This window comes from Apostichopus japonicus, chromosome 8 (assembly GCF_037975245.1).
Source record: "Apostichopus japonicus isolate 1M-3 chromosome 8, ASM3797524v1, whole genome shotgun sequence".
Lineage (NCBI taxonomy): Eukaryota > Metazoa > Echinodermata > Holothuroidea > Aspidochirotida > Stichopodidae > Apostichopus > Apostichopus japonicus.
In genome coordinates this window covers 23,150,183-23,171,044 of record NC_092568.1, presented here as the reverse complement: position 1 = coordinate 23,171,044, position 20,862 = coordinate 23,150,183, and the positions used below count along the sequence as shown (strand labels likewise).

At 36.3% G+C, this 20,862-nt stretch overlaps 2 protein-coding genes across 3 annotated transcripts in view; one reads left to right on the top strand and one right to left on the bottom strand.

The window, feature by feature from the left end:
* LOC139971133 (vam6/Vps39-like protein) overlaps window positions 1-12,868 on the bottom strand; it is a 52,100-nt gene extending 39,232 nt beyond the window's left edge. Inside the window, exons 1-10 of one of the 2 annotated variants that reach the window (XM_071977349.1) lie at window positions 12,333-12,868; window positions 11,278-11,358; window positions 9,813-9,923; window positions 6,994-7,088; window positions 6,014-6,121; window positions 4,540-4,632; window positions 4,024-4,210; window positions 2,340-2,460; window positions 1,612-1,729; window positions 855-984 (exon numbers count right to left, since the gene is read on the bottom strand). In XM_071977349.1, coding sequence (XP_071833450.1) covers window positions 855-984; window positions 1,612-1,729; window positions 2,340-2,460; window positions 4,024-4,210; window positions 4,540-4,632; window positions 6,014-6,121; window positions 6,994-7,088; window positions 9,813-9,923; window positions 11,278-11,358; window positions 12,333-12,405 — 1,117 coding nt within the window. In that variant the 5' untranslated portion in view covers window positions 12,406-12,868. The remainder of the gene's footprint in view (window positions 1-854; window positions 985-1,611; window positions 1,730-2,339; window positions 2,461-4,023; window positions 4,211-4,539; window positions 4,633-6,013; window positions 6,122-6,993; window positions 7,089-9,812; window positions 9,924-11,277; window positions 11,359-12,332) is intronic. The other variant, XM_071977350.1, reaches the window with a different exon arrangement.
* Window positions 12,869-13,383: 515 nt separating this feature from the next.
* On the top strand, window positions 13,384-18,505 carry LOC139971138 (barrier-to-autointegration factor-like). The gene is made up of 3 exons (XM_071977356.1): window positions 13,384-13,549; window positions 15,682-15,816; window positions 16,259-18,505. Exons 2-3 carry the CDS (start codon window positions 15,694-15,696, stop codon window positions 16,403-16,405), a joined length of 270 nt encoding a protein of 89 aa, XP_071833457.1. The 5' UTR covers window positions 13,384-13,549; window positions 15,682-15,693; the 3' UTR covers window positions 16,406-18,505.
* Window positions 18,506-20,862: the final 2,357 nt, after the last annotated feature.

The window sequence follows — 20,862 nt, the reverse complement described above, 5'->3', positions numbered from 1 at the left end:
TAAACAGTGGAGGGACAAAGAGAGGATTAGGGGAACGGGGTAGGGTACTAATCCCCTTACATCTATCTCTTTGTGTTCACCGTGCTCATTAACCTGTCTGTATTCTGTGCGTGTTTTTGTCCCTTCTGTTCACTGTAACTTGTCATTTAGCCTTTGAAGAAGATCCTGCTAGGATCGAAACGTCAGGCCAACTTACTTTTACACAAGAGATAACCAGATGATGGAGATAACTATACAGACCACCAGGAGAAGATGAAGGGAATAGTACATTCATCCTCCTTTATTAATTTTTAAGTTAATAGCTACATGATAGTACAAGATCTGTATTACTGAGACTTTCACATAACATTTCAAGATATTTCATCTTTCTGGATAATATACAGTCATAAAACCCAGTCCTCTGGCCGAGTCGATAAAAGGCGGTCGCTTTAGGAGCAATAAAACGTAGCATCTGAGAGGTTCCTGGTTCGAGCCCAGGCCAGTGAGAGTAAGGTAGGTTTTTCATCTAGGAGAAATCCATGGTACTCTATTGGAAATCTTTTTCCAAATGGTAATAAAAATAAAAAAAAGCACAATGACACAAACTGGTAAACTGAATAGCCACCCCAAAGTGAATTGTAAGATATAAGCCATTCAACCTCTCTCACACATGCATATGTGGATGTTTAGCGTTGTTGTAAAATAACCCAAACTTCCTGGTTAATATTGTATCAAAAGTGGTTTCACTGCGCAATCTTTTTCTATGCCAGACCACACACCAGCATTTCCCATAGCCCAATATTAATTATCAATATTAATATCAATATCAATTATCAATATCACTTATCAATATTAATTATTAATTATCAACCAACCTGTGCTGAGCTTTGCAAACAGTTTCATTGACTCTTCAAACCTCTCTTGTTGGAATAATTCAAATGCATAAAGATTCTGTATGTTTTGTATCCTCATCTGTTTGTCGGCCTCTACTTCCTCTGTCATATTCTGTTTAAATATAAAGATAATTTTAAAAATCATGATTTTGAAAGTTTCAGAATTCACAATTAGCTCAAAGTACTTGCTAAAAATGCTACATTTATCCAAGCTGATAGCGACGGGTTGATCTCCTACTGACTTGGAATCGATTGGGAAATACGCAAAAGCAAAATGTAATCGGATGGACAACAAAATCAAACACAGAGTGTGATGAAGATCAAGTTTTACATTAAGGAACAGAAGTTCAAGAGGGCTTGTCAGATATAGTTTAGGCAAGGAAAGCTGTGCTTCATATTTGATTGTAATTTTTACTTCTGAGCTTTACAAATGATTGAAAAAATTTACAGGGTTTATACAGACAATGTTACAGCCGGTCTTGTTATATTCTCCTTTTTCTTCTGCCTTGTAAGGAACATTTCCTCCCCCCCCCCCCCCCGCCAAAAAAAAATGCTGACGTTATTCAACAAAATGAAAGGTATCATTGCTTTCCTATCTTTTTGAGATTTTCAAGTCCTATTAAGCTTTTGAATCTAATTTTTTTTATCAATTATTTCATCATGTTGTTTGTACTTTCTGATATTAAGGGGGGAAATGTACACACTCAGTGTTGTTGCTAGTTGATTGATTACTACTTACTGCAAGGTGCAGGGCCAATTCAAACTGTTTATCTTTAAGCAGTTCCTTGATCTGATTGTGGATTGGGACAGGTTCTAGTTTCCATATACACTCTTGAGATGCCACATAGACTTGTCCACTGAAAAGAGAAGATATATAAATGCTGTAGTAACAACCTTCAAAACGTTTGCTTGCAAAGAGAATGGAACACCAGCACTAACATATCAGGCTTGGATAAAACTTTATATTTAAATATCAAAGGAATCAATGTATATGGTTGTTATTAGAAACAGATACTTTGACTAACCATGGGCAACCAACCTGTCAATATACAAGGGTTTACCAATGTTGACCTCAACTGACCTCAGACACAAGCTACAGAGTTCTTAGACATCATAAAAAGATTCTACCCTTCATATATGCAGGGTTTGAGATATCCATACCACATGTTGAACTGAGGTGTGTTTTGACCTCCAGCAAAGTCGACAAGGGGTTTGCACTTGCTCTATGGAGGCCACATGTCAAGAAGAAGATTTGCTGAGGTTTTGATCTGGAGTGTCACATACATTGATACATACATTCATAAATACATATATACACAGATAAATATATTCAGACATAAAGTCAAACAAAAATACCAACACACATACAGTATATACACATTATGAAACAAAAACTTCAAATGATTCTGAGCATTTCTTGAAATTACACAGCTCATCGATGAAATGCAGCCGAGGTAACATTCTGACCTTCCACTTGTGATGTACTTTGGATCTTTGATTTCTATATTCTGGACGAGCAGTCTCGGGTCCACAGTCCTGATCTCAATGTACTTTGGCATCACAGCAATAACATAAGGCTGGTCATGTTCTGCACAGACAAAAACAAAATGATATGTCACACAAACAGTTTGTTGACACAATTTGCCGTTTGCTTCTTGTGTAACCATCGAGACAGACTGCTTGTATGTTATATTTGGAGTATGGCATTGCAAAAACCTTGATGATTTTGATCAAGCAGACAGAATGATACTGATCACCAACGTTAAAATGTTGTTGGGCAGGAAACTGTGAGAGTTAGGGCACATCTACGAAGTACACCACAGATATGCTCAGATGTAGTACTCGGATGGTGTACTCTGGCAACAAAATCCAGAATTGTGTATCCATTTAGCACGACACTTTGGTTACCCAGGTACCTGGCATGAAACGACTTTGGATGGATGCATAACAGTGTGTTAGGCAATGATGACTAGGGACTGAGACAGGTTGCATCCCATTTCTGAAATAATTGTACATTCCTTGTAAACTCCCCACCAGCAATATGCTCAAATGTAGTACTCTGATATAGTACTCTGGCAACAAATTCCAGAATTGTGTATCCAATTTAGCACGACACTTTGGTTACCCATGCAGGTACTTCACATGAAATGACTTTGGATGGATACATTACAGTGTGTTAGGCAATGATGGCTAGGTGCTGAGACAGGTTGCATCCCATTTCTGAAATAATTGTACATTCCTAGTAGACATCCCACCAGCAATGTGCTATGTGGATAGTATGAGGCAGCTTCTCTCATTCAGAATGGCTGAAAGGTTGCTTTACTTAGCTCTTCACAGCATTGACTTCAAATCCAGAATTTAATACCCAAATTACACCAGTTGGCATCTTCACATGCTACTGTAGATTTACTCAAAGTTTTGGGGTTTGTTCTACAAGAATTTAGGTGAATATCTTGAGGTATTAATCCATCTATTACAATGCTATTTGAAACCGGTTAGTAATATTTCAGTGGTGTTTGGTAAAAACAGTTATGTTACAAACTCAACCAGCTATATTTCAGGTTTCAACAAAACAAAGCTAACATGTATTTTTCCCCAAATTAATATGTGTCTGTAAATCAGTTTAACGTTTCAAACTCTAGATTCTTTAGAGTTAATAAGCCAAATTTGTTTCACTCTCTCTAATTTGTTTGAATTTCATTCCAAACATTCTGAGTGAGTTTGTGCATGTGTATGGGCTTCGAATGCAACAACACAGGTCACTCTTTTAATGACCCTGGAAAAGCATCTTCTATTATATTTATTATATTATAATTACCATACACCTCAAAAACTTTTGTTCCATCTAGTTTTACTCTATTCATTGTTCAGGGGTGGAATTTAGTCTGTCTGTCGTCTATCTGTCTATATTTAATGTGTCCTAAATCTGTTTTAGTTTCAATTCGCCCTTGAAGATCCTGTCAAGATCGAAACCACTAAATTATATTTCAACCCACGTCAGTAGATGAGCAGTTAGTTAACAGTTTTTTTTTCTTTCTTCTTTCTGTCATCTTAAAAACCTGACAGTAAAAATTTAAGAAAACTTGCAAAAAGGAATAAACCACAGCAAAGTAAACCATGAAAGTGGAAAGAAAAACATAAGCATGCATACCTAATACAGTAGGCACATCTGACCATCTAAGAGCATATTTTTTGGCAGGTTCCCCCTCAGAATCTATAATAATACTCATATTGTCTCGGCCCAGTGCCATTAAATCCTCTGATAGCTTGGTGATGGTAGGCTCAACCTGTGACGTGTTACCTGTCGTGAACAGTTCCTTCAGTTCTCCTGTCTGAATCTGAGAAATTAAAACATAAAAAAACAACTTTGGTATATGCAAAATTTGAAATGGTTTTAGAATTGCAATTGTTCGTATACCTTGTTAATTGAATGTACAATTGCTTTTGATGAAAAATGAAGAAAATTGACAAAATCTCCGGGTCACATTTTACCTCACGCTGTGTCCGGCGACCATTCTGCATGCCTCTTTCATAATCACCATTTAATAATTGTAAACAAATATCTATTCATGATTTCTGTTGGTTTCATTATTCTGCTTTTACACTCTTGCAATACAAGTACAATGTCAAAACAAAAATGCTGCACATTTGGGGGTCATACACTTACGCCTATAAGAAAGTAGTCCCTTTTAAATCCGACACAAATAGAGTGGCCACACCAGGCCATCGACCTTGGCACATCTGATACACCAAGCTCAGTCTGGAGAATGAAAGAAATACGGTGGAAAACGGTTACACATCTTGCATCATCAATTCAAAGTGAGAGCCCTTGGTTGCATTGGTAGCATACCATGCACTTAAAGGGTATGAAAACTCGCGCAAAAAAAATGTCTAATGCCGGTAATCTGACCTAGTTACGAATGAGGTGTAACAGAAGTGTTAGACACAACCATCGATCCCAGAAAATACACACACAGCTTGCTACCGAAGGTAATTAGACACTAGTGTACAGTCAGTATATACAGCTGCGGTCGATACCCACAGCACAGTGTATAACAATACAGCGATGGACATCTCAGGTCCAGCTAAAGATAACAAGGTATCACGTTTCATTGCTGTCTGCATTTTGTAGCGACACAAACAAAACGTCACTTGCAAGCAACAGAAAGTTAACTTTTTGAGATGGCCGCACGCTGTTTGGGGCGAGTCTTCAATGCCTTTAACTACTGATAGCAATGAGTTCCCCCTTCCTCTCCCTCCCACTTCCTCTCGCTCCTCTCCCTCCCCACAAAAGCTGAAGACAAGCATGAATGACCAAACTTCATACATATTTGTTTCCCAAAGCTGATTCTTGTTTGAGCAAGTAGAATCTTGCATGCACTATTGTTAATTCATATTCCGGTGGCTGAAATTGATTGTTTAACAGAATTGCTGGACATGTTTGGCATCTTTTGGTCAAAGCCTCATCTTCAAAGCAGTTTGTGTGGAAAAGATGTAAGGTTGTCAAACTTGGTGAAACGATATTAATGCATGCTGCAACCAACAGCAATGTGAACGATGTCATCATTGCAACTGAGCTGGACCTGTTTTCTTTTTTCTATAATATTTAAATCATCCGGAGGCAATTAAAGAACAATTGAACAAAATGTCACAGTTTGATGAAATTCAAATCATCCTCAGAACATTGACAATTAAGCTAACACTCTGAATACATCACATTCAAGGATAATTGATGTAAAACCTTATAATGCAATAGAAAGGCTACTGAAGAACATCACCCATGAAGATACCATGCACTGTGAACCACTTCACTTTAACATTAACCAGTCAAAATTATCTTGAGTTAGGGAAAAGATATTGGGATGAGTTTTTCAACTATAGAAAGTGCAGAGATAGAGAAATTCTATGTCAGATAAGTTTGACATTATCTACCACCAGCCTTCCCCTTTAATTAATACAGCTTCTCCTGTCGGGATACACAACATTGCATAAATGTGATATATTATCCCTAAATCACTCTTTCCTTCAGGAGGGTAGTAACACAATTAATGAACAAGTAGTTTTATGGGAAAATAGCATACATCCAAGTTGAACCAACCAAACACATAGGGAAAGCTGTTTTTACATGCCATGTTACTCACTATTTCCATGAATGACCGATTCCTCCAGTCATACAATATGATTTTCCTTCTCACCGCTACACACATCTTCAAGTGGTAAGTGACTAATCCACTGGCACTGCTCGTTTTCTGTGGGGAATGTCGAGGAGGAGAAACGATCAAGAACCAAGAGGAAAACCAAACTGCATTGATAGTAAAGGTCGAATTGAAAGGTGCAGTACTTGTCATATTACTATTAAAATTATTTCATATAAGAGCATCTCTCACTTTCCATCAGATCTTTCACCCAAGTTTCAACTGTCATGTTCTTTTGACAAAATTTCGAATTATTTGACGGAGTTTGTAACTAATCTTATCAATAAATTACAATAACATGTGATGCCCAGATTCCTACATGCAAATTAGTCTAAATGGCCTATTTACATAAAGATTGGCTCTGGTAGTGTCGTCTGTACTGTACTCATTTGGGAAGTAACTGATCTCTTGAGGTAAAGAACACCTCTCCAGACTCGATTGTATCACAAAACAATTTGACACTGTGGTCATGAGCTTGAGTGACTGGACCTGACAACGTTCAAATAAATTTACTCAACATGGCCTGATACGCTTAAAGCTATAATTATAATGAGTTGGTTGCTAAGATACAGTAGGTACTGTAGGGCCCTCAGCAGGTGAATTTGAACATCCACAAGAGGCTGGTATCATCCATACGATACTGCAGAGTTGACACAATAGATACAATTATCAAAACAGTTACAGACCCACAGTTTGAATGAAGTCTTCTCTCCTTTCCTATTGTGACTCACTTTTTCCTCACCAAATAGAAAAAAAACTTTTCTTCTTCCCCATTTTCAAATTTACAAATGAAATGAAACTATGTACAGGTAATGACTGACCAAAAGCAAAAAACAAGAACTTATTAATGAATTTAATATATTTATCACTGAAAGAATTATTAAAAATCTGGTAGTACAGAAGTAGTCACTGTAATCTAGGCTTACGTGTACGTCAGTGGCAAATATTGAGGCTCCTCTGGTCTTGTGCATTGTGAATAATTCTGTAAAGTGAGACATCTCATGGACATGTATGAGACCATCTAGATATTAAAAAAAAAAAGAACATCAACAACACATAACAAACAAAGAAACAGCTGAGAAGTACTGTGATAAAGGTCAAAGCAGATCATAACCAGTTTCCTACATATCAAGGTGTAACGTAACTTCAAAGATGACTTGTACTTTCTGTATGTAAACAGATTTTTAGTATTTGCAATGATTTGAGATAGATGATTTAACCAATGGCGTAGCTGCAAAAGTTGCACAATTCATATACTAAATTTTACCAAGGGTATGCCTGACTTGCTAAATGGACTGAAACTACGCAAATGCTATGTAAGCAATTTTTTCCCCTAATACAAAGCTTCCTCTGTTGCAAGAGGAATTCTTGCTTCCTTTTTGATGCATGTGAAATTTCTTATTTACCACATATAGTGAGAATAGAAAGGAAATCCACACTACCCTTAATGACTGATCCAACACAGGCCGGCAATTAGTCATTGCTGTTTAAAACGTAACATTCACTTCCTATATCACTCATCAGAAAAGCCATGGAATAGATGCTTCATCAGCAAAACATCTGCTCAGGTTCCTTGTCCTGGGTTGTATTACCCGTTGCATATCAATTAAAAATGATCTAAGCATGTAGGTCTACATGGAACGTGTCAGGAAGGTCTTAAAATGACATTCTTTGCTGTAGTATGACTTTCAAGTGGACCCGTCTAAGCTGACTTTATGAGAAGCCATGTTTACCAAAGTCACTTACTATTTTACCTATTGCTGTCACATGTTATTTAACACTAGTTTAAATTTGGAAAACATTCCAACAATTAGTGATTTTCTCCATTATATTCTATATTTACAATATACAGATTTTTCAATCTCCTGTGTAAGCCACTAACTGAACCAAACAACCCCAAACTTACCACTGCCTCAATCTTGAACTGTTGGAAGATAAGTTTAACGTAATGTATGCCTTCCAGTTTTAATCCAAATTGTCTATGAATGGAGGGTGATGGGTTTCCACAGAAAAGCAATTCAAATTATCATCCAGGACATTTCTTTCCTTTTGTATAATTAACTTTTGTGTACATATAGCTACTGTACATATATAGCAAAACTGCAAAAAATCCATGCTATTTAGTATTTATACATTCAATTACCAAAAAGTTTGATTCTTGACATTCCTAATTATGAAAATGGTCCTAATAACTTCAATATGTCAACACAAACTTAATAATTAATTAGCGCTTGCTTTCTACGACACTTTTATGTATTCACAATATATTAAGCAATCTACACTACCTGCTTTCACTATGTAAAGTAGATTTAATAATCTAAGTAAAATTTGTTTTTTCCGTGTTGAGTCAGTTTTTAGATTCCTATCTTCCATATTATTAATCCCTAAGTCCCATTAATCCTCACGCCTCCATATTACCCGGTAAAGAATATCTGACAAGCAACATCTGTGTTATTTAATTGGAAAAGATATCCATACAGGTGACAACTTATCAAGCTGCACTGTCACATTGTATCTATCTGTTGCTCATTCCTTCACCCCATATTGATGATTTTCATTCAAGTTTGAAAAGAAATTCTTTAACCCACTTGAACCACGACATGGACAGTCCTTAAAAGATCACTGAGTCTGCGTAGCACAATTAGCTTTTTCCACATACCAAACGGCGTAACAGCATTAAAGTACTTATTTGTTATGTTGTAAAGAATTGATTCCCCCCCCCCCCTTTTTCGATGAAGAAACCATGAAGTCTTGATAAATATTCCACTTCCTTCCTCGTCGACTAAGTCAGCACAATTTGCCAACTCTGTGGCTGTTTCCTTGTACTTTTAACACTTAAAGCTCATTTGATCATACCCTTTATTTTACCCTAAAATCTACGAAGTATTCAATAGCGCTGTACAATCCTAATAGAACGTCAACTTGGAAAAAACCAAACAGAACAAAACTGTGAAATGAAATATTTAGCATTGATTCGTGAATATAATTAGTACCAGAATTTCATTATTTTGTTGAAAAGTTCAAGTGATCTAACAGTAACTAACTACAGAATCTTTCCACTAAATAATTTGCATAAGCTTGGTATTCCAGATCCTTTTCTGATAACTGTTTCAATCGAATCAAGTAACCCAATCATAGTATGACTGTACTAATAAACGTATAAATTGTAACATCCTCTTTGCAGGGCTTCTGCGATAAAGTTGGTTCATTGAAAGCAGGCCTACTTTCCCTGAAGAACTAATTTTATTGTAAAAACTTCACCTTTGAAGTCTGAAACAGTTGATATCAACCCTCTGGACCAGGTAAACAAAATTAAAATGCAACCTTTTGACATCTTCTTTGATCTGCTATAACTTAATTACAAAACAAGAAGAGCTTAACCTTCTCATTTGAATTCTAAACTATTTAAATGGCAATTATATCATATGTACAAAATTGGTATCAAACGACTCCATGTTAGATCAATTTATGTCTTCTCATTCCAGAATGAAAATGTTGGCTAATAAGCATGAGCACAATCTGTACCTATTACAACTGAAACTCTAAGTAGTAACAATATTTACAGACACTTGAATAGCAATGATGTAGATGGTTCATCAAGGGATAACTTGCTAGACCATCTGCTCAGCTTGGATGACAGCACTACTTTAATAGCAACCTAAAAGGTTTACAGGGACATGACATTTAAACATATTTATAGCCATAAAAAGAAAGAAAAAAGTCAGATGATCTGAGAGAACTATACCTGAAAGACTGATCAATATTTGATGCTCTGGGACACATGTTAGCTGCTGGACAGGCTTCTTTGAAAAAGACTTTAAAGACTTGTTCACATCAATTTCATATTCAGCTATCCCTGAAAAGAGTAATAGTTGTATTTACAGGTTTTTTGCAAAATATAAGGAAAATGGTACTTCTTTCCTTAATACCGCTGGTAACGTTGGTAACATTACATCAATAACACCTTCAGTATTACATTTACCCTTGAAAGTAACTACTAAATTTTAATGGTTTCAAATATATGTTACAAAGCTATGCTTCTTCAGGAACCACAAGAGTGAACATGGCTAATAATGTTCAGTCACCCAGAATTAATTAACAAGTAACTTAATGCTTGCTGCAACTTGAACTCAACTTTGTTCAAATACAGCTTGAGTTTATACGATAAACAGAGAGAGATGATGAAATGCACACCTAACAATGACAATTAAATACATGTGTAATGATGTGTTATTGGATTAATTTTGATTTTGAATTGTTATTTTTATTAAAGTTATAATTTGTGTTAAAATTAAGACACAGCTTTGTTCTTGATTGGTTAGGAATGTAACAATATGTGATTGAATTCATTTTGATTTTGAATTGTTATTTATTAAGGGTATTATCCAATTTTTAAAATTAATTCAATGACACACTGTTTAACGGTGTGTTTATGAATTAATGATGATACAGTTGACGCACACATTAATTCAATCACACATTGTTACAACATGTATGGCATGATGAGAACCTAAAGGGCCTTCATGACAGCTATTGTATCCACCATCTGCCATGTATACAAGATGCAGAATGCAAGTTAGCATACCATGTAAACTTAGGTTTAAGGTCTACATTGAACATAACCAGCTACCTTTCTTTAAGAATTTCTGCCTGCGATAATAAAGTTTCATTTTTTAAATGTCGACGTAAATCACAAAGAAATTTGCAAATATACAACATACAGCTCTGGGCATAATTAGTGATGGTAATTTGCTAGAAAACTCTACCCTCCTTACTCCCCTTTTCCTTCCACTACATTATGAAACTTGAATGTTTTGCTAAAGTTAAGTGCATTGGCCAAATATATTTTTCATCCTAGAAGACTATGCTTCAGAGGCAATGTATGTTTGATTTCACTCCATCACAAGAGAAGTCCCACTTTAATGGTTATAATTAAGGTGAAGAATTACATTTGCATTCTGTTTGCTAGTCACTTCTATGAACCCTCGAAATGCACTGCATCAATGTCATTACCTTTAATACGTAATATTACTTGATTGTTATTTTATGCTTGAAATAATTACATCATTTGGTGGTATTACATTGCCATAAATTGCTAGACTAAGACATAATTTCAATGTACTCATATGGCAAGAAATATATTTAATAGTACTAATCTGTCATAATATTCCACAATTTCTTTAAACTGATGTCCAATTGCACAGCTTTACCTTCTCCACGCTTAATGGTATAGTCCAAGAGTTTGGCGGAGCCATCCTTGCTGTTCTTTGTTCCAACAAGAACATGGTTGCCTATGAAAAATGCAAAAAGTCAACATTGCCCATGTACATCTAACTTTTAACACCAACATGATGGCATACAAGTAGAACAATAGCATATGATGATGAAGACGTAGCTAGTTCAAGCTGCATTTTGCATTCAATTTGCAGAACATCTGCAAGTATCATACCTGCTTGAGGAAGCTCACAGAAACCTGTGAAGCATGGTGGGTCAATTATGATGCACTGATAACTGGCAAAAATTACCTATATTTTTCTTTGATCTCTACACAGTCTACCTAGCTTGTGCAATATGTTACCAATGTTCTTGCACATCACCAATATTTTTTGTTAAGAAAATTTTGATGAAACTCTGGGCAATTTCTGTCCCAGTATCTTTATGGAAAGGCCTATTATGATGCAGTAGCTACTTATAAAGAGCTGAAAGAGTCCCAATATATTTCTATTGGGGGTAGACTTACCATGGAACTTGAAAGATTATTCTTACTGAATAATAATAGTAATCAGGCAGTTATTTTTACGACACTTAAGCGGCCACAAAGAGCTTATGGAATACAACTTTCACATCGGGTGGCTTCTACTTCTACATTTTATCTCAAATTAGAAATCTTTTCAATTTAGGGAATCATTTCAGATGGGAAAACGTTAGATTGCTCATGGATAAAAAGCCTGTGCACCTTATTATGACTCGGCCCGGGAATTGAACCCGCAACCTCCCCATTGCTTATACTAATTGCTCCAATTACCACCGCCTATATCCCCTCGGCTACATCACTGGTATCATAGTTAGGCCTTGTTTCAGTATCACTGATCCGAATCAGGGCAAAGAGTTGTTAGGCCTATGATTATGTTGCAGAGTTGGTTCAGGAGCTGCCAACAGTATACTGTCTTTTATTATAACATTACCAAATAAATTTTTCATAATCATACCACAGAATAGTATGTTCTAAAGCAAGCCTAGGTCTAGGTGACAAACCTCAACCTACCATGGCAGGCAATTGCTTCAATTTGAAGAGGTAGGTTTGGTAAAACAGCTCTTGCCTTGTATGCGATGTGCATTTCGTTGTTACTTCTTTAATGGCTTGATTTTGAGGCTTTATTTGTAACTAATATGTTACTAGACCAAACTTAGTGACATCAAAACAATTTCACAACCCTTGAAATTGAATGGACCAACACTGTCGGCTCAGTCATGGATCATGGGATGATTGAGTGCCAGAAGCTACTGATTCTACTGTTAAGTTAGGCCAGTGCTACTGCTACACTACAGTGCTAGGCTAGTATTGGCATAGACTTGGCTCTTGTCTTTAAGTCATGTAACCTAACGTCTTCAGCTGTGTCCGATCATTGCGAAATTTGAAACAAATATCGATAAATTCAGGACAAGGCAAATTCAAAGTCATGTAAATTTTTGCTCGGGAATGTGAATTGTGCGTAACCTTGGTCTGTCTGTCCGATAAGTAGGCTATCAACCTCAGCTGTATATACTGTACCCATTACACATAGCCTAACTAGATGAATTTCTCAGGTAGTTCTATGGGTTACTCATACCAAAACATCATGTGACATCAGGGTTTAGTATCGCCAACGTGAGCATCCATTGATCTGCTTATACACAGTTATAATAGTACACGGGAAGTTGCATTTAACTGTTGTAAGAAGTGGACTTACCTAAGTCGTTAATGAGGCGTGATCTAGGTACAGTATATATATATCAGTGGTTCAGCAGGCCTCGATCACAATTGAGACAACTCGTCCCAAAAATCAAAATCGTCAAAGTGAAATCCAAAACTGGATACGAGGATGGGAGGGCCCGGAGGGGTAGCGTAACAAATATATTTATTTAAATTGTCCTTTCTTTATATCTGTATGTGGGTTATATAATATCCGTTCTCGTTATGCTTAACACTTAGACTGGATCGCTTACTCAATTTATTCAGTTCTAGTCTTCTAGATGGATTGGTCATGGACGAGTTAGTGATATTTGCTCTTCACTGCACACTTCGAGAGAATCAATAGTATATATGTCATGTGTTGAATTTCGCTAGTTGGTACAACACCTTTACATTTATACCTACTTCGGGGTATATTGTTAGCTCAGCCAGCTAGTTCAGTCCGGTTATCAATTTACAAGCTACAGAATAGTTAATAAAGTGTTGGCTAAGTAGTCTCCAAACATTTCCCTGTGTCAACGTCTATAAAGGTGATCAATTTTACTTTTACATCTTCGTTTGTTTCAGCAGGATTTGGTTCTTTCAGCCTGTACAAATATGTTGAATATCACCAGGTTTTACCAATTTCACATTGAATTTCATATGGGTTAGCTTAACCCTGCAACTGCAAGTATGTGCCGTTAGGCTAGTACTATTAAGCATAACATTTGAATTTGTAGTTGACTAACGTCAGGCCTAACAGATTGTCAGCAGTTAAACGATTGTTTGTTAGGCCTACTTCATAATATTTTTAATTTTAACACGACGGAAGTTTTCTAGTTAAGCGTCATATGTGATAAACGGTTCTTACAGGAAGGCAAAGTAGTAAGGATAAGACCCAACAGGAAGTTATACCGATGCCTAGCCTAGGTCTAACCATAGTCCATACTGTTGAATTGCGAAATTTTGGCGGTAAAATTAGGCCATGGATCTAGCCTAGACCAGTACTAGTATTAGGCCTAGTACTAGTTTAGGATAGATCTTAATTTAGTTAGGCATAGGCTACTGTAATGTAAACAGATCGAATGCCAAAGTTAAATAAATAGCAATGAACCGTGGAAATCGGCATGCGGGTGGTCGAATTTAAGAATATCGTGGTCGAAAATCACATCTTAAGCAGGCATGAATTTTGTTTCATCGATCCCTTAAAAGGAAAACTATTTATCTGACACAGGTCAAATATTGTAAACAAGGTACTAGACTTACTTAATCAGGTCAGTCCTAATTAATTCCATTTTTATTTTTAAACGCGAAACGAAAAATGTCTTAAGGGGTCGAAGATCCCCCCGCTTACCCTAGGCCAACCACGTTAGTGTAATGTTTACTGTGTAAGTTGGGGCTGGTCAAGCCTTATTTTAAATTCTAAACAGTGACACTAGTTCCAAAATATTAAGTTGTGTATTAGCCTACTTACATCATTGATCTGTACATTTTATGATCTGGTAATGTTGGCCTATGTAAACTTAAGTTTCAGTTTACAGTGCTACACAATTTAGACCTGTATGTCAAGGTCATATTTTGCCAAATATAAACAAAATGCCACTTTCAATACAATAATTAATCTCCCAAGGTGAGTGGCAGATGCTTTAATCTAGCTAACTAGTAGTAGCTACACTTTTAAGTCCCATAGGCTGGTATGGGTCTGAAAGTTCGACCCCAGTCTAGCTTTCTTCCTTGACTTGGTAAGATGTGGACAAATTTTCTATTTTTGATCCAAATCATCTCCATAACAGTGCCTACAAATATTGTTAAGTTGTTCCACTCGTTTGAGCAAAAGTGGACGTGGCACCCTAACTGTGAACATCTGTAACTCAAAGTACAAGGCCGACAATGCTCAGATTTTGCAGACCTTAAGTCACTTATATATATCACAAAATGATGCAAAAAAGATCCAAATCCAAGAGGTGACCTGCCAAGCATTTTGATGTTTTGTATAGAAACATCCTATAGCAAAATTTCAATTTCCCCATCTTGATATCCTCCTTCCTTGTAACATGTCAACTTTCTGATGATTGCATTAATCCATTAATTACCAAGAGCAAAACTAGAACTACTGGTTGAATCTACCATCACAAAAATTTATGGTTACATCTATGATTATGAGGCTACATGAATTGACTTTTAACATTATTGGTGAAATGTTGACAAGGTTTTTTGATTTGAGCAATTTATACGAGGTTCGTTAAAAGACAAAACATCGTTTGATTGCTGGTGCAAAGATTTAGCTGCAAAATCCAGCATTGACATTGAATGGAATTAATTACAAAGATGGTTGGGGAGGGAAGGGGATGAAAAGAGTTGTGTAGTTACATGTATTCTAATAATTTCATGGTGAGGATCAAGTCTTTATTTGTGAACAAATATGTAATTTGACACCTGTAGACACATTTTGTCTGCACGATGTGTCTGCAAGATGTGTATGGTGAACAAGGGTGTTCTGTTTTATTGTTATTCCATGTTGTGGAACTACTGTAACAATGCAGCTTAATATCATAGAACATGAGTCCTGGTCATTTGGGGGAGGGGGGGGGGACAGGGAATAATGGGTTTAGACAATTTCCTTTTTAATAGGCTCAAAGCTGAGAACAGTTACATGACAGGATATAAATCACTCCTTTGGCAGGTTTTTTCTATAATGTCTACATCAAAGAAGCACCGTGAATTTGTTGGAGAGCCAATGGGTGACAAGCCTGTTACGGACTTAGCAGGGATTGGACCAGTTCTTGGAGACAGATTACAGAAGGCAGGCTTCAACTTTGTAAGTAAACTACGTTTAATACAAGTGCTCCAGTTATCCTGGTCAGACATATGTGATGAATCACTGTCAATCTAGGTGTTGAAATTAAGGACAGCAAGTAGCCTGATGCTTTATAAAAACTAGTTGGGGCCTCCTAGTGCAGACCTAATACTGATGCAGAGAGTCTTCTGGTCCCTCCCAGTGGCCACTGAGTAATGAAGGCTTATTTTAACCCTTATGCTTTGCCATCAACCAAGGAGACTCCACAAACCAAGTTGAAACTTGCTGATTCTTTTAGAAATGTTACATTGTCTGGCATTGCTACATGTACTCTTGATGATATTGTTTGAATAAGCACAAATATTTTGACATAAACGTTGTTTCCTCTTTAGCTTTACTTTACATGTTGTTGTTATGTTTGTCTTGTTTAAACGTTTTTTTGGTTTTGTTTCATCACTTCCAGGCATACACTGTTCTTGGTCAGTTCCTTATCCTTGAGAAAAACAATGAATTATTTGTCTCTTGGATTAAAGACACAGCATCAGCTAATCAGAAACAAGCAAATGATTGCTACAGCTGTTTGAAGGAATGGTGTGACAGTTTCTTGTGATTTTAGGTGACCATCGTATCAACGTGGAGTACACCGCCATCGTATCAACATGGAGTACAGTACCGCCATCATCTTATCAGCTTAATTTTCAATTTACATAGACAAAGAGTTACAACATTTGTCATGTACATAATCAACTTAGCCATCTTAAATGTAAGCGACACTAGCTCCCCGCGCTGAAATCGTTAACGGTGAAAGTCAGGCTGCATCTTGAGCATCATTTGAATTTGGGACGTTGCTTGTGAAAGTTGAAAGGATGTGGTTCAGTTTGTTTGTGCCCTCCCACCAGCTGAAGTTCCTCCCAGCAGCGCACAGTGCCTTAACATACTTTACAGTTCCTTGGTTCATTCTTGTCGATAAGGATTTTAAGGTTTACTTCTTGCATCTCAGAATGTTATAAGCTTGATGTGGGTGTCACTCTTCACTCTAATCAATATATGGTTGAAAATATCAGCCGTTTCCCTAAACTTACTAAATTTGCTGAAACAAGATTTCTCTCTCCATTCCTTAAATTGTTATCTGAAGTTAAGAAGTCAATGTGCAGTGAAAGTTTAGACATAAGTTTTTTTTAATTCTAATTTGAATATTTACAGATATTAACAGATCCAGAAAATTGTATCACTCTCTTCTATGTTCCCTTGTGTTGCCTTCTGTCTGTGATTTGAGAAGGAAAAAAATTAAGCTTGATAGTCATGAAAATCTTCTCACTGATGGCATAAACTAACACCGAAAGAACAATGTTTCACAAATAATGATATGACTAGATGACTAAATAATGGTTATTCATGCTGGATTATCATCAAACATTTGTTGCCATTGACATTATTTTACTTGGCAGAAGAATTCACATTTCAACATATAAGGTTATCTACAAAGGTCATGGTAAGGATTCAATTTCACAGATTTTCTGAACAGTCATAAAACTTAAGGGAGGAAGTTACATTGGTGTAACTTCCTGGCCTGTGAAGAATCATGAAATGCTCAAAGTAGGAATTGGGGCTTTGACTCATTTTCAGGAAAACATGGTGCAAGGATTACTGTAGATATCATCATTGTAAGTGTAAACATCTATAAATTCAATGACAGCAAATGTTGCAAAACCTTCTTGAACTTGTGGATAAATTTATCGAGTATCATATCACATAATGCTATTCAAAGTGGAGATATTCTTATACAAGTTTAAAGATGAATAGCATTTTTTTTTTTGGGGGGGGGGTTTCTTTGTGACTTTGTCTACAGGGAAATACACATGTATGAAGAAGAATGTTAGAAGAAGCAAAATTCAGAGCCTTCCAAATTTCCACACAAAATCTGAACAATAACACTACTCCCTGAATTTAGTTTAGCAGTATTTTACTGGACTAATTAAAGTTTGTAGGACTGTTTGAGTATTGAATAAATTGGGCTTATTATCCTTATCTTCTTGTTTATAACCAAGGTAACTAATGAAGTTTAGTGAAAGATGCCAACTCTGTATGTAACATTAGAGCTGCAGACAAAGTGTTGTGTCATTGATTAAAGATTATTAGAGACCAGATCCTGAATCCTGCTTACATCCTCAGTCATTGGAAACTGTGAGTTATTTGTGCTGCATGCTACAGGTAGCCTCTGTAACTGAATATTTTGTCATCCTTGAGTTCATTTTCTGAAAGCAACTGTTTATATAATCTTTGAAATGTGCTATATGCCAAAAATAATGCAGCTCGTTAGCTTAAACTGCAAAATTTACTTTTCATTAAGAATTAGTAAGAATAATTTGTGTAATATTTAGGAATAAGTCTTTCTTTGATGTTTGGTATGATTGATGCTAATTACATCCCTCTCATGATGACAAATTGTTCTCAATCATATTTAATTCTACATTTCTTTGTAATAAGTATTCTTAGATTGAGGAAAAGGAAAATTTCCTGGTCCATGTTAGGTTGCATAATTGCAAGAATATTTTGATCAATAATAGTATACTTTTGCTAAAATGTCAGTAATCAATTGATTCCAGTGATCATACCCAAAACACTGCTTTTATTGAATGAAAGCTGGCAGGCTAAAAATGTCTTAAAATTGAATGATTAAGGCGTGAAATGTCATTTCCTGGTAACCAGGTGAAATAGTACCAAAATCATCCAGCTTGTTTTCAGTCATTTTAATACCACCATGAAAAGTGTCAGAGTGAAGAAATAATGAAGGTATGAGACTCAAATCAAAGTTATTAACTTGAATTTGCTGATTAACCTTTTTAATGGTGCACAAGTCTTAGGAGTCTATGTTAGTTATTATTTGCGAAATTAATGTGCAACTTCAAAGTGGTACTCCAACATCCCACCATCATTGACGCCATCTTTGTAGCTGTTAGTGCAAGTAGTGTGCAGTAATTTTCCATCAATTTTTCCATCTTATTTGTGATCCTCAGTATCATCCCATTAATGTGAAAACATGTTCTCAACATTGTTCAATAAGTAAGCATTTATTGTAAAATACCCTTTTTAATAGTAAAAGTAAGCAACTTAAGATGATATTGAGTTATCTGTTTATAATAAAATGCAAAATAAGTAAATTCCTTGTCCACTATGATTTCCATTGATATTGCACATGAACACAGCTTAAGCCATGGCGGTGAATCAGACTGCCACTCATGTACAGGCAACCATTTACAGTAAAAAACAACGGAATGATGAGGGTTCATGGGTGGGGGGGGGGGGTTGTTGCATTGTGAAAAACCTCATTTCCAAGTACATCATGGTTAAGTGGGATAAAAATGATGAAATTCAGTCTCTTGCTTTCTTACCATTAATGGGTTGGTAGCACATTTGTTAACTGGGTTTTTCTGATCAACTCGAAGGTGACTGCGCCAAGCAAGTATGTATACTAATGCTAGGTCAACTGGGATTACAATGGGAATGCTCAAGTGGAGTTCTAATACTTCTCCCTTACTCAGAAAACATTTTGGTTAAACATAACAGTTCAATTGTTCTTGAAAGTAGTCGGTACAATTTACAATAAGTAGCTTACGAGGAATGTCATCTATTGCTCCTCAAATGCATTTTGAGACATATTCTTTATATTTGGGACCATTTGAGCACCATTTTGGGGGGTTCAATATTTTTTATTTTTTTATTTTTTTTGGGGGGGGGGGGGAGGGCTTATATACTTTTGAGCCACTTTGTGTGGGCCAAATATTATTGGGACAAATTGGAATACGGTTGTTCGTTAATAGCTGGTACATGTTGGCATAAATATTGGGTGATGATATGCAACACTTAAAATTATTCCACTTAGCAAGTAACCATAGTGCCCGTTCGGCTCTTTTTTATTTTTGTTTAACAAAGCGCCAAACCGAGAGCACAGAAGCTACTAGGTAAACTTTCCTCTTCTTCATTTCTGGGTGACATACTATACAGCTAATGATATCCATGATTATTAGAGAAAGTTTGGAAATATTTGCTATACTTTAATGGTTTTAAGAGCGAAAATCATCAGTTTGTAAGAGTGTCATCAGCTTTTTCATGGAAAATATAGGAGTATAAATCAGAAAGTGAAGATTTGTTTTTCCTATTCTCAGGAAGCCATTTCGTCTTTTCTTGGCCACTTAGAAACGTTGAACAATATTCAACATCCAATATTCATCGCCCACAAAAACGTTCCTCCAACCATGTTTAGCACTGTCTTCCGAACCGGCCATCAAAGTACACATTTCATACTCTCAAAATATTCCGCTCTCAAAAATTGGAGTCTTATTTTTTTCAGGCCAGGGCTTACGCCCCTGGTTCGCTGAAGCGCCTTACGACGGAAGCAGCATTTACACGACATATCGTATCGTATGCCTACGTTAGTTCTAGCATAGGTTAGGTCCAAGCTGTGTGAAACCTTACTTTTGATTAGCTGGAGGCCACTTGAATCTTAAACTGGTAGTCCTGCTGTCCAGTCGCCAAACAAGTTAAGTGCAAGTGCAAACTTTAGAAATATTGTTTGGCGGCCATAGAGACCTTCAACATGACTAGCAATATTTGTTTCCATGAATTTTGGCGAATTGTTAAGCCATATCTCCAAATCGAGATATAATTATTGTATATAGTTCTATGGCTGAAATGATCTACATATAATATGCGTGTATGAGTAAGGGAGGGGTCGAGAGGTAAACCTGCTAATGGGACTGCACACATAGTAATCAAGTCTCTGGGTTATGTGATACTTCCTCATATAAGACCTTAAAGACCAACTATGGAGACTTTTCGATGAACATAAAATCCCACCATTTTGCATGTATATGTAATCCTTAACTCACTCAAATTGCAATGCTGTAATTAACTTTACCAATTTCGGACGTTAAATACGTGAAAAATGGGAAGAAAAGTCAGCTTCTTAGGAAACCTATTTCAGAAGACATCAGGTGACCATGTGACGTCACCGTTGGTATACCTCACCCACAACAATACTTTTAGTGTGTAAAGTTGTATACTTGA

Coding starts and splice junctions, on each gene's coding strand:
- LOC139971138 (XM_071977356.1), top strand. CDS start 15,694: ATGTCTACATCAAAGAAGCACCGTGAATTTGTTGGAGAGCCAATGGGT. Junction 15,817..16,258: donor AGAAGGCAGGCTTCAACTTT/GTAAGTAAACTA, acceptor CATCACTTCCAG/GCATACACTGTTCTTGGTCA.